The sequence below is a fragment of the Sapajus apella genome, unplaced genomic scaffold, assembly GCF_009761245.1.
Source record: "Sapajus apella isolate SASKATOON/1434 unplaced genomic scaffold, GSC_monkey_1.0 scaffold16, whole genome shotgun sequence".
Taxonomy (NCBI): Eukaryota; Metazoa; Chordata; class Mammalia; order Primates; family Cebidae; genus Sapajus; species Sapajus apella.
The window spans coordinates 24,325,640-24,340,437 of NW_022436956.1; the positions used below are offsets into that span (position 1 = coordinate 24,325,640).

The following is a 14,798-nucleotide window of genomic DNA, read 5'->3' on the forward strand; positions in this document are numbered from 1 at the left end:
GTCAAAAAAAAAAAAAAAAACTGGACAAATGCAACATAAAAATAGACAAATGGGATTTAATTAAATAGCTTCTGCAAAACAAAAGAAATAAGAGTAAACAGACAACCTATAGAATGGGAGAAAATATTCATAAATTATGCGTCTGACAAAGGACTAGTATCCAGAGCTTACAATAAACTGAAAGAACTCGACAAGCTCCATTAAAGAAACTTTAATGGAGAAACTTGTAAATCCAGAGCTTACAAGAAACTAAAAGAACAAAACAGCTCTGTTAAAAACTGCGCAAAGGACATGAACAGATATTTCTCAAAAAAAATATAAGTGACCAAAAGCACATGAAAAAATGCTCAAAAATCACTAATCAGAGAAATGCTAATTAAAACCACAATAAGATATTATCTTGCACCCATCAGAATGGCCATTACTAAAAAGTCCAAAAAACAACAGATGTTGGCATGGATGTGGAGAAAGGGAACACTTATACAATATTGCTGGGAATGTAAATTAGTTCAACATCTATGGAAACAGTATGAAGATTTCTCAAATAACTAAAATTAGAAATACCATTCAATCCTGCAATCCCGCTACAGGTTATCTACCCAAAGGAAAAGAAATCATTATATTATAAAGACACCTAAACAGAAAAAGACACCTGCATTTCTGTGTTCATTACTGCACCACTCACAAAAGCAAAATCATGGAGCCAACCCGAGTGCCCATCAACAGTTAACTGGATAAATAAAATTTGGTACTTACACACCATGGAATACTATGCAGCCATAAAAAATAATTAAATCATTTTCTTTGTAGCAACATTGGAGCCTAGAGGCCATTATCCTCAGTGAACTAACTCAAAGCAGACAATCAGATACCACATGTTCTCACTTATAAGTGGAATCTAACAGTGGATACAAATGAACATAAAGATGGAAATAATGAACACTGGAGACCCCAAAAGGGAGGACTCTCGTGGGAAGGTGGCAAGGGTTGAAAAACTACCTATCAGATATAATGTTCGCTATTTGGGTAATGGGTATGCTAGAAGCCCAATCCTCACCAGTAAACCATATGTTGATAAACATGCACATGCACATGAATATAGAATTTTTAAAAAATTAATTAAGCAGGCAAGCAAATTCCTCGTATCTCTGAAGAACTCAAATGGAGAGCCACTGAAACTTTTTATACCAAAAAAAAATTGGGTAAAAAAATAATTTTCCATTTTCATATACTTTAGATGATTGTTATAAGACAAAAATTATAACTTCTGGCTAAAGACCAGTTTGCTGGGCTACAGCCCAGTGGTTTAGTAATTTGGTAGTTAGGTTTCTTTGTTATTAACCAAATCAATTTGCATACCATACAATTCACCCACTTAAAGTTATGTTCACTGGCTTTTAGTGTAGTCATAGAATTGTACATCCATTGCCACAGTCAATTTTAGAATATTTTCATTGCCTCGGAAAGAAACACTGAACCCCTTAGCTATCATTTCCCAATTCTCCTGTCTCCCCAAACTCTAGGCAAGCACAAGTCTACTTTAGGTCTCTATAGATTTCCTTATTCTGGGCAGTTTATATAAATGAAATCATAATATATGGTTTTTTTGTAATGATTTCTTTCAATTAGCACAATGTTTTCAAGGTTCACTTACGTTGTGGCATGTATCAGTACTTCATTTCTTTTTATTGCCAAGTAATACTTCATCATATAGATTTACCACATTTTGTTTAGCCATTCATCAGTTAATTGGCAGTGGTGTTTTTGCCATTTTTTTACTGTTATGAATAATGCTGTTATGAGCAGTCATGTGCAAGTCTTTTTGAAGACATATGTTTTTATTTCTCTTGGTTACGTACCTAGGAGCAGAATTGGAGGTTCATATGGTGACTCTATGTTTAACCATTTGAAGAACTGCCAAACTGTTTTCCAAAGTGTCTGTACCGGTTTTCATTCCCACCACCAGTATGTAAGAGTCCAATCTCCAATCCTCACCAACACTTGTAATTATCTATCTTTTTTTATTATACGCATCCTCATGTGTGTGATGTGGTATTTCATTGTAATTTTGATTTGCAGTTCCCTGATGGCTAGTTATGTTGAGCATTTTTTCATATGCTTATTGGCAATTTGTATATCTTCTTTGGAAGACCATATGCATATCATTTGCCCATTTTAATTGGGCAATTTGCCTTTATTATTGAGTTGTAATTTTTTTATAATAGATACAAATCACTTGTCAGATACATGATTTGCAAAAAAAGTTTTCCCATTCTGTGGGTTGTCTTTTCACTTTCTTAATGAGGTCTTTTGAAGCGTGGAAATTTTAAATCTTGACAGTCTCTAGATTTTTTTCTTTTGTTGCTTGTACTTTTTATGTCATATCTATTAAGAAGAAGCCACTGCCTCACCCAAGATGACAAGATTATGCCTGTGTTTCCTTCTAAGATTCTTATAGTTTTTAGCTGTTACTTTTAGGTTTTTGAGTTAATTTTTGTATATGGTCTGAGTAGGGGTACAACTTTCTTCTTTAGTATGTGGCTATCCAATTATCTCAGCATCATTTATTTGTTGATAAATGATTAACTTGATTATCAGGCAGATGTTTACTATGTAGCTAAAAGTGGTAAGTGTCAACACTGTGTTCAAAAGGTGTAGTTTGAAGTGTGTGGGTATACTCTTGCTGAGTTCCATAGTAAATTCTTACATTTTTCTTAATGACACTATTCCAGCAGAGCCCCTTAAAGGTTTGTTTGTTTTCATGGTTGTGCATTTAGGGTTGGTGGTATTGATGTGGAAAGAGTGGGTTTGTTAATTCACATAAAACCCTCATTTATAGAATGTATAGTTTGTGCCAGGCATTATACCAGGATATGGGAAGGCAAAAAATATGCTTGCTATAGAGTAGAGTTTCAGTAAATAATTGTTGAAGGGAGAAAATGTGAGAAGAAGATATAGCCCTTGTTCTCTAGAAAGGTTCAGAAACATAATGTGAAATTCTACTACTGAGGCATCATATATGAAGTGAGTTAGGAACACAGGGAGCTGAATAAGTAATTAATCCATATATTTAAAATGACTTGAAGTGGAAAGCACCCTGAAGATTATTGGTTTTTTGCTGTCGTTTTGTGTTATTATTGAAATGTGAAAGAAAAAATGAATTACTGGCATTTGGTTCTCATATTCATTTATGACCTCTATTCATTTACTCTTTGGCATAATAGGTTTTTTGACCTACAATACTGAATATAAATGCAGAGGAGACAGCATAGTTTCAAAGATCCATTGGCAGTAATAGCAAAAACAGAAATTATTTGTACACCACCCTAATAATTTATCTCTAGTATTCATGTTATACTTTCTGATAAAGGGCTAGTTGTAAATAGACAACAGTTTTTAAAATTTAATTACTCTTTATGCCATTTTAGAACTTCTTCCATATTCCTCCTCATTTTTTCCCATTTGGGAGACACAGAAATAGATACTACTTCATATTTGTTTGTTTCTTAGATCAAGTAAAATTCTTATTTAGTTTTTGAGGCTACTTGACACTAGTTAAGTGGTACAATATCAAGTAGCTCATTTCCAAAAGATTAATGAAATTAATTAATTGGGTATTTTTTGCCTAAATGTATCGTTTATCATTTCTTTAAAAGATTACCTTTTAAAAATTTCCACTTCACAGTGGTATCCACTATTTATGAGGTCATCTAGTTATAAACATCAAGTACAACAGAAAATATATGCCATATAATTGTTTTCTGTGAGGCAAAAAATTACAGTTATCCATGTCACAGAAACAACTGTGAAATGTGTTGATGCTAAGATAAGCATAAGCTCAACCTGTCCTGATAAGTTTGTACTACTATATATCTGCAAAAGAATCAATAGTTTCATTCTATTTTGATGTATTTCACATTGTTGTTATAAATAAGAAAATCTGAGTTTTCTTTGCCTGAGAACAGATTCTTTAAAAGATCAGTGAATTTGTTTTGAAGTTATTATTGGCCCTTTGTTTGGTTAAACTTTTGAGCAAAAGAAAGAGATCAGTGTATTGTGAATGAGTTAATATCTAAATCTATTAAGTCCTTGGTTATATTGGCTGTTCGTAAGACCTTTTATTATTTAACTTAGAATGAATGCTGTGAATCCTACATGTATGGTTCATGTAATGTTTATATCCTTGCATATCCACAGTAAATCTTTGGTGGACACATTTCTGATATGTGGGAATATCAGAAACAGAAGGGACCTAAGAGACTGTGTTAGTCCAAACTGTCTCATTTTGTGGGTAAGGAAATGGAGGCCCAGAGAAGTCTGAATTGTGTTGGGTTGCACATCTCATTAATGATAGAGTAAGCCTAAGTACGAATAGAACCTGAAATGAAAATAAACTACCTTCTGGTAGTTTGATTGCATTCTCTTCAATATAAATCAAGCTGGATGAGGTGCTACACTCAGCATTTGACCCCTTATACATCTGACAATTTTATAACTCAGAAATACAGTCTATTCACTATTATACAAATGATCTTCTACAGTAGATTTCCATGAAAAACTCCCATTTCAAAAGCACTTTTTCAGGAGAAAATTTGTCACCCTTCTTTGATTATCCATTCTCATGCTTAACACCTATCATTCCCAGAAATATTTCCTTACATCAGAAAGTTTCTTGAGGTTCATAAATCCCTAAGGAATCCATTTTATGGGAGTTCTGAACCTCTAAAGTTGCATGCAAAATTTAGTTCACAACTTTTATAGATTTCTCAACAAACCACTATCCAAGGTCAACCTGGGTTTTCATTCTGTATTTCTCCCCATTTCTTTTTGCCTCATCGTCCTTGGAAGATGGTTTCTTTCCCTCATATTATAGCTCTGCATTAATTTCGAGATTATTACTGTTTCTAAATAAAGAACCTTGGATCATTTTATCCTTTTTCATAGGCTCTTTTTCTTCATATTTTAAATCATTTTATACTGTCTTTTGAACGCTTTACAAATTCTTCATAAACCTGAAAGCCAAGGAGCTCAGAATTAGAAAGTACGTACTAATGAAGATCTAGTTTAGAATCTTGGATCTGCTGACAGTGATGTCAGAAGGTTAGAGAAAGCAGATGTAAAGCTCCTAAATGGCAGACCCTCAAGGTCAAAGCAGACAGAGGGTGTAAGGGACTCACATAAAGCTTATAAGAGGGGGTACATTTAACAGTTCAAAGTAGTAAATTGGGCCTGTATTGGGAATCAAGATAAAGAGTAAGGATCATTCTAGGCTTAAAGGTGAAACAGAACCCTGCAAAAAATCTGGAACATAGCTTGATAGATATGAACAAACTGCCACTTTTCTTTGTAAAATCAAACCAGTCTTTCAGTGTTGAGACTCTTCACAGGAGGAAGTGCTGCTGTACCTTGCAAAACAAATGCTTATCTGCCAGTTTTCCTTTCTACTTGTAACCTTTGCAGTCACACTAGCCTAAGGATGTTAGATTCCTGAGGGTTATGTTCCTAAGATGTGTGAGTAATGGAAACAGTGAGATGGGGTGTGCACACTATAATATATAAACTAGGTTATTGAAATGCAGTGTTGGAAAGGATTAGACTTTTCTGGGAATCTGATGACAACTCTGGGCTATTTCTTTAGAAGGAAGACATCAAATATACATCAAGCAAAAAATTTGTATATGTAAACTGGCCTGAAATTGACATGTGATTAATAACTCCCGATTGAGATGTTTGATATTGTCTATTTTTAGCCCATTTGTTTACTGTTATTTTACATAATTATTTCAGCTGTTGTCTCAGCTGTGCTAAGGAGATTTGGGCCAATAGCTTTCACATGTGAGCCAAAGGATGAATGAGTGGAATAGCAACACTGAGGCCAGAGCATTGGTAATACTGAGACCAGAGCAGACAAACACTGAGGCCAGAGCAGACAATAATTTGGAAGAGATCCCTAGGGGCATGGTGAATTTGTGGGATAAGAATGGTGCTACTATTCCTATGCTAGAAAGCTACAAGCAGTTCCTTTATGAATCATATAATAGGATACCGGCACTGAGCTAGCTAGTTAGTTTTACATAGCTCCCATTGGAGCAACATCCAGTTCCCAACCATGCCTGGCCTAGACGTAGTGTAGTGGGTAAGACCTCTGGTGAGGATACAGGGTAAGAGAGATAAAGGGTGAGAAGAATGGCTTTGATGATACAGCCTGAACCTAGCTCATGGCTGTTTGTGACTGTATGGTTAATTTTACTCATCTGCCTCTAGTGGCTGTATCTGGATGCATTAAATATATGACTAAATTTAGAGAGTAATTATTTGGATATTTCCAGTTGAGTGAACCCCCTTTACTGCAATTTTAGGTCATTGGAACAGAGTACCTGAATTATCCTGTTTCTTATATTTTTATACCACCTAGAAAAGATTGTTTTTCTTTAAAGTTACAGTTTTTAAAAAGTCTATTTGGAAGAAGGGATTTCCAAGTGTGTAAATATTTATGTAAAACTCTCTTCTCTGTGCTTTTGCTTTAACTGTTTTTCCCTCTACTTGTCTTTCCTTGAAGCCAAATTTGCCTGTGAAATACAGTATTATCCACCGTGATGACATTTTGAAATATAAATGAGATAGTCCATGTCCAGCCTTTAGCATAGAGCTGGACACATAATGGTTGTGATGGTGTTTCTTCCAAATATTCTGGTAAACATTTAACCTCTTTATTCTCTGACCACAAAAAACATATTGTTTTTACCGCTTTTTGACTCTTATTGTCCTGCCTTTTTGTTTTTTTTTCCACTATCCTATCTTGGATGTTATAGTTTTATCCCCGTAATGAAATTGTAGGCTCCCTGATAGGCAAAAATAGGCAATACAAAACTTGTTAAATTGGATTGAAAAAAATCTAAATTGTCTTGCCTTACAAGCCACGTGGTCTTCATTTTGTTTTGTTTCATCAACAGAAAATGAAAACACTAGCAGAAAGGAGGAGGAGCGCTCCGTCTCTTATCCTGGATAAAGCCCTACAAAAACGGCCTACTACCAGGTAAGCGCAAAGCTTTGTATTACATATTTGGTATGTGCTTGGAACTTTATATTAGATAAAGAGTTTTTCAGATCACATATTCTTTAATGTGTAGAAATTGTTTGTTATCACCACCAGAATTCTGCTTAAGAGTAGAAAATACAACTTTTGTTCTGAGGTTAATAGGGCACATTCTTTATAGGAATCATAAAGCCTGTGAGAGCTGGTGTATATGTTCAGTGGCTTTAAAACTGATTCAAAAGTGAATTTCACCCCAAAAAGTATACAAATTTGCAAGTTCCACATCTTATCAAAGTTTACTTATAAATAGAAATCAAAATACTGAAAAATGAATGTTTTGTTTTACACAAAACTTTGTGTATTTTTAAGCAACACAAAGTGATTCCTGTACATAGATAAGGCAGTTTTTCTTACCAGTTTTAGATTTGAAGGAAGACAACCCTATTAAGACTATTTTTTAATGGAATATTGACTTATTTTAGGCATTATTGGTTAAGTTAGTGAAATTCAAAGTGGAAAAATAAGCTAAATATCTGTTAACAGAGTCATTTCACCGATGGAGGCTAATTACTATTTCAGTGGACTTTGAAATAGACATTTTTCCCCCCAGAACAGGAGCGAAAGCTTTTTAAAAAGATTTAGAACAGGAAGGAAGGGAAGGAAAGTACAACTTGAAAATGGGCCAGGCAGTTGCCTTGAGAAAACAAGAGTGCAGCTTGACTAGGGGTTTTCATATGATGGCGTACTTGTGGGATCTCATTGGGAAGCTGCTCATCAGTTTCAGGTGTTTTCCATCTATTAGGAGACTGCCTTTCCCTGGCACCAGCTGTGACCAATTATTACTTTATAGAAATGGTTAACAACCACCTGACCATCAACTGATGGTCATCCAACGCTCCTGGTGTGTGTTGCAGGGAGGCCTCTCCTGCCCTGCTCATACCTGACTAGCTACCTGCTGTAACATTTCAATAGATATTTTAAGAATCTTTCATAATGTGTTGAAATTGAATAACTATTCATTAATTTATTCATTAATTTTTAAATGGCATTTTAACTCATAAGAGTTTTTATGTTCAAAGGAATGTTATGATTTTTCTCTAAGCTATGAATCCTTTTAGGTCAAGTGAAGGCTTCACCAACTTTATTTAAAGGGATGATATATCTATAATTATGACATTTCTTCAAATTGTGCTAATTTAATATAAAATCTATATGAAAGTATGGAAGTTTTTCAGTATTAAAAATAGGTTATATATCCAAATCCTAACAAGTGAAATGTATCAAAATACTCCTGTCACTTTCTTTCAAGCACTTAGCAAGTTCTCAGCCTCAGTGGTTTTTTTCACCTAACCCCAGAAGACATACACTTTAGTCGTTGGGTTGATCAGGAAACATAAACGTCTTTTAATAGATGCCTAATCAAAATTTAACTAGGAAGCCATTCTTCCAAATAAAAATACAGTAATATATTTCAATGTCATATATAAATGACTTTTGTATTGTTTGCGTCAGTGTATCTTTGCTTTAGTGTGGATAAAAGAGATGGTTATATTTTCACAGTTTAACACTGATTATCTAGAAACCTCAAGGCAGAGTATTTTTTTAGGGAAGGTGGATAGAGGAAACAGAATTAGTATATCTGTCTTTAATTCTCTACTATAGATGTAAACATAAATTTATTGTCAGTTTTTTTTAACAAATACAGTTTTAGATAAAATTTTTTATTGGAATTTGTGGGTATGAAGTGTGCTAAGGTTTTCTGGTTACAAGTAGTCCTTCTATCATAGAAGCTTTAGCTTGAGATCAGGGACCAGTGACCATCTTCCCCCACTCTTACCCCAGGGTGAGAATCTGTAATAAGTATACCTGCAGATACTGAAAGTTCATGTAGACCAGTGGTTCGCAGTGCAGGGGAGGTGATACTAACCTCTAGGGAACACTTTGGAATTTTGTGGAACATTTATGTTTACTTAGTGATTTAGCAGCAGCAGCCCAGGATGCAAGGCCTCATGTAAAGCATAGAACATCCTGCATAGAGAAGAATTGTGGGTTCCTGCGTAGATTTTGAAAGTCCCCTGTAGGGCATATGTGTGAAGGGGGAGAAAAACCTGTATATAATTATCTATGCCTGTAACCTAACTATATTGTATATAAGCACAAAGCATTTTTATACATATCAGTAAACACTAAATTTTTCAGAAATGTAGCTACCTTGTACATCAAGAGCTAATTCTACTTTGTATTTTTTGGAACCATTTCTAAAACCCAATGGGCTATGTTTCATTTTTCTGTACTTGTTACATGAAATGGTTTATCTGACTTCTCTTAAATTTTAATATATCTATTGTAACTAGTTGTAAGCATTTGACTACTGAATTGTCTTTAGTATAATCATGCCTGAGCATGTACTTATTGAAACACATACTTTATTATGAACTACTTTCATTTTTTTATGTTACTGTTAGAGTATTTTATTATTTCTGACTTTTAAAAAATACCTCTGAATTTCATTTTAGGATATAAAAAGAGGAATTTGAACATATGTGTATATATATATATATATATATATATGACTTCTGTGTAACAAAGGGTCATTAGGTTTAATAGAATCAAGAACTGCTGATACAGATGAAGTGCTATGCTAGGGAAAATGCTAACACTTATCTGACTCACTGAAAAATGCCAATTCTTATTGTTTTAAGTTGAGAACCAATATAATAATATACAACAATGCCTTTCCCCCACACTGCCTCCCTATCACTTCTTCAAGAATTGGTGCTTACCTTCGATTCAGTTCCCCCAAATTCTTAGCTTAGTAGTAGCAAAATAGGATGAATTTTGTGTCCAAATATCTATAAGAAAAAAAAAGTTTGTTTGGCTGGACATTGTGGCACATACCTATAACCCAAGCCCTTTGGGATGCCAAGGTGGGAGGATCACTTGAGCTTAGGCAACATAGCAAGACCCTGTCTCTGTAAAATTAAATTAAATTAAATTAACAACAAAAAAGAAGTTGTCCCAGCTACTTGGAAGGCTGAGGTGGGAGGATCACTTAAGCCCAGGAGTTGGAAGCTGCAGAGAGATATGATCATGCCACTGCACTCAGACCCTGGCTCAAAAAAATATATGTGTGTGTGTGTGTGTGTGTGTGTGTGTGTGTGTGTGTTAATCTTCAGTTAATTTCCTGGAAGTTTCTCTAGGTCAGTAATTAGGGTGCTAGGGAATGGGACTTTCATGTCTCTCATAATCTTATAAAGATGAGATTATGCTTTTATTTTGTGTAGCTCGTGGTGCTTGTACTCTGAAGGTGTGCAAAATATTTGTAAGCAATACAGTCTCAGGATTGGAAAGAACCTGAAAGGGTCCTCTAGTTTAGTAATTTCTAAGCTTTTCTAATTCAGTATTCTATAGTAGGATCCAGGCATCGGCATATTTTTCAAATCCATAGTTAATCCTGTGCACTCTTTTTAAAAATTACAGTAGGAACACTTAACATGAGGGCTATCATCTTTATAGATTTTTAAGTACAAAATATAATAGTGTTATCTACAGGATTCTAATGAATGCTTGGTAAAGGATCACTGTGACATGATATAAAAGAATGATTTTGTGTTTATTTGCTTATTTAAAAGAAATACTGAGAATTTTAAGGAAGTATTTACAATTATCAAAAGTAACACATATTTCTTATAAAAGAAAACAATATGGACATGTATAAAGCAAAAAGTAAAGTCCCTACTCCATCCCCAGGGGTAACCACTATTAATCATTTGTATATCCTTTTAAATTCTTTTCTATTCAGAAGTGATTCTGAGTTTTGTTTTCCCTCATGTTTAAATTCTCACTTAAACATAGATATATTAATTCTTTTTAAGTCTTGCAGTTTTTTTAAAAAAACTTGGAGATCAAATCCTGTTATAATAAACATTCAAGAAAGTCTTTGAATGTTATCCACTTTATAATGTATGTTTCTGAAAAGTTATATAAATCAGATTTTATGAATTATTAATGAACTTGCTATTTTAAATACTATAGTTAAAACTTAAATACATTTTATAGTATAAAACTGAATAGCAGTATTCAATTATGTACTTCTACCTTTTTCCAAATTTTTGCAAATAGAATTTTGCTTTTCTATCCATTAAACTCCAGAAATATGAGAAATTTCTGAAGTCCAAGATTATAACACATCTATTTTAAGTACTACTTTATACAGCAAAGTTCTGATGCCCTTGTCCCCAAATAATTTCTATCTCTTGAATTATAACATGGGAACTAGACTGCTAAAGATTTGTGGGCAGTGTTTTATTTATTGACATTTTATATTTTTTAAATTACGTCCATATTTGATTTTGGCATTGCTGTAGAACCTTACTATTTTTACTGTTGTCCCATAGTTGTTACTTAGTAATTAATCACTTGTAGATGATAAAGCTTGTATCTAAATCTGCAGGAAATTTGAAAGAATCCTTTTTAAAAAATAATGAACGAGAGCTGGATTTAAAGAGGAAGAAAGATTTAGATTAACTGATGAGTTAACTGTATTTATGTGTAATACCTTATCTCCAGTGTTCTTTGGTGAACCCATAGAGTACATAAGGAGAGGTAGTTCACAGATTTTAACATTTTTTTAAATGTGGCACCATTCAGATCTGCTGGAGGTGGTTTCTGTAAGTAATTATTATATTAGGAAATGTGACAGATATCTTTCATACTAAGAAGGTTAGAGGTTTGCTAAGGTGAGTGGTTGCCTGGCTGCTCTCAACTACTTTAACTCTGACACAATAGTGTTCAGTTCTGTGTTTAAAGATGAGCTGACATTGTGTCATAATCATCCTTGTGTTAAGGTAAGATTCTGAGCACGTGTTAAAGGGCTTAGTTTTCTTAAAAATAAAATGAAAGTGTTGAAATATATTATTTGTTAAACTTCTTCCCATTTTTTGGTCACAGAATTATTTGTTGAATACAACAAAAGATTTCCCTGAAAACTGTGTATTTTCCAATATGATCTTAATTTCATTGTTTAATATAATTTTTCAGTGATAAAAGCCTCAACTTCATTTTTTAAATTCTAGATTCAGGGGGTACATGTGCAGGTTTCTTACATGGGTATATTGCTAGGGTTTGAGCTTCTATTGAACCCATCACGCAAACAGTGAACATAGTACCCAGTAGTAGCTTTTCAAGCCTTGCCCCCCACTTTCCTCCCTTCTTTTGGAGTCCCCAGTGTCATTTGTTTTCATGTTTCTGTCCATGTGTTCCCATTGTTTAACTCCCACTTCTGCGTGAGAACATACAGTATTGAGTTTTCTGTTTCTGTGTTAATTTACTTAGAATTATGGCCTCTAGCTGCATACCTGTTGCTGCAAAGGACACAATTTCATCCTTCATCCTTTTTTTATGTCTGTATAGTATTCCATAGTGTGTATATATAGCACATTTTCTTTATCTAGTCCACTGTTGATGGACACTTAGGTTGATTCCATGATTTTGCTATTATAAATAATGCTGCGATAAACATAAGAGTGCAGATTTTTTTTGATAAAACTGTTTTTTCCTTTGTTTAGATATCCAGTAATGGAATTGCTGGGATAAATGGTATTTCTGTTTTTAGTTCTTTGAAAATTTGCCATACTATTTTTCATAGAGGTTGAACTAATTTACATTTTTCAGAAAAATATCACTCAGGTGCTAAGAAATTAAATGTTAATATGTACCAAGAATATAATGTCTAGATAATCAGTATGAAAATTGTTTTAATTTACCCAGCTGTATTTTTTCTATTTTTAAGAAAAAAATTTGAATAGTTTCTGAATAGTATTACTTTAAAGGTTCACTAATATGATAAAATCAACCTGTTAGCAGATAAACAAAAGCAAAAACAAAAGACTTCTGTATACTCTGAATTGTTTGCAGTTTTCTAAACACATCATATTCTCTAGCCTTCTCTCAAATGTCACTTCCTTCAAGAACCCCTCTAACTCTTCATAAATAATATTCATGCTCCTATAACACACTTGATATCTTTTTTATATATGAATATTGGACATTTATTGTTCACAGTTCTGAAAGTAGCAAGTCCAAGGTCAAGGCACTGGCAGGTTTCATGACTGGTGAAGGCTGACCAGATATGGTATCTCTTACTGTGTCCTCACATGATGGAAGGGGCAAACAGCTCCCTTTTATTTCTTTTATAAGGGAGCTAATTCTCTTCATAAAGGCTCTGTCCTCATGACTTAATCACCTGCAAAAGGCCTCACCTCTTAATGTCATCAGATTGGTAACTAAGTTGCAACATATGAACTTGGGAGGGAATTGTATAGCCAAAAATCTATAAAGGTGATAGCTCTCATTCAGATCATAGCAACTAGTTACTCCAAGCCTCAGTTTCCTCCTCTGTAAAATAGGAGTCATAATGGTACCTTTTTAAAAAAAATTGGCACATAATAATTGTACATATTTATGGGGCACAGTGTGGTAACTACCCTTATATATCTATTAATCATTGAACTCAATCACACCACATTGGAATCTCCTTATATACATGTTTCCTTTAGTGTCCTAGCACACATTTATTAATAAAATAATACCTTGTACATACTTGCTGTTCAGTTATTATTTGTTGGATGAATTAGTGAATAAATTCATGTCTCCATTTGCAAACCAAAAGAGGAATAAGTTAGCACAGTAGTTTCTGACTTTCCAGAGTTCCTTTAAGTAGACAATGTATAAGACACTTTATGTTTTCATTAGTGTTTGTGGAAGTCTTGATAGGTGAAAATGGAGATTTCTTTTAACAAAATGATTCTTAGTTATTTTTAGGAAGTAATTTCATGCAGCAAAATACAAGAGCTCATGTATATGGTCTAGAAATCTCATATATATTGGCATTCTTATGCTGCTTCTTCGTTGTTTAGGAATGAATTCAAGTCATACAAACTTTTCCTTCAGAAGTGTATTGTTTTGATATGGTGAGCAGCCCACCTTGTAGAAATTGCACAAAAATTTATCCACTTTTGTTTTGGGTAACAACCTGTTACCACTTTTAAGTTGATATTCACCTATCTCCAGCTCCACCTCCAAGTTAATTTATTGTGTTTGGGCTGTTTGCGAGACTTTATGTTTACTTTTTAAATCTCTACTGAGAGGAGAGAAAGACAACATGAGGGAAGAATTTTGGTACAGGAGAAAGTGCTTGGTCTTTGGTTGCATTTAAATGCTGGCACTTCATCCTGATTATTTGTGTGACCTTGGATAAATTACTTAATCTCTGAGTCTCAGTGTTTTCCTCTATAAAATATGGGTCACAATGCTTATATCATAGAACATAAAATGAGGAAATAAGTAAAAATGCTTAGAATATTACCTTAGTTATTATTGGTTCCTGTCTTCTCTTCCTTTATGTATATATAATATATATATATATTTTTTTTTTGAGACAGAGTTTCGCTCTTGTTACCCAGGCTGGAGTGCAATGGCGCGATCTCGGCTCACCGCAACCTCTTCTTCCTGGGTTCAGGCAATTCTCCTGCCTCAGCCTCCTGAGTAGCTGGGATTACAGGCACGCACCATCATGCCCAGCTAATTTTTTGTATTTTTAGTAGAGACGGGGTTTCACCGTATTGACCAGGATGGTCTCGATCTCTTGACCTCATGATCTTCACTTCTAGTTATACAAGGCTGAGATGATAAAGTAGGCACATTTTATTAACAAACTTGACATTAATAGATGAGCCAGAAGGCTTGAGTCTTAAAAATTATA

The 14,798-nt window shown here is 33.9% G+C and overlaps 1 protein-coding gene across 4 annotated transcripts in view; it reads left to right on the forward strand.

Annotated features, from left to right (window-relative positions):
* Positions 1 to 14,798, forward strand: part of ARHGAP20 (Rho GTPase activating protein 20) — a 133,027-nt gene that overhangs the window by 11,963 nt on the left and 106,266 nt on the right. For all 4 annotated transcript variants that reach the window (XM_032285638.1, XM_032285639.1, XM_032285641.1 and 1 more), the window contains one exon: positions 6,954 to 7,036. In XM_032285638.1, the coding sequence (XP_032141529.1) occupies positions 6,954 to 7,036 (83 nt within the window). The remainder of the gene's footprint in view (positions 1 to 6,953; positions 7,037 to 14,798) is intronic.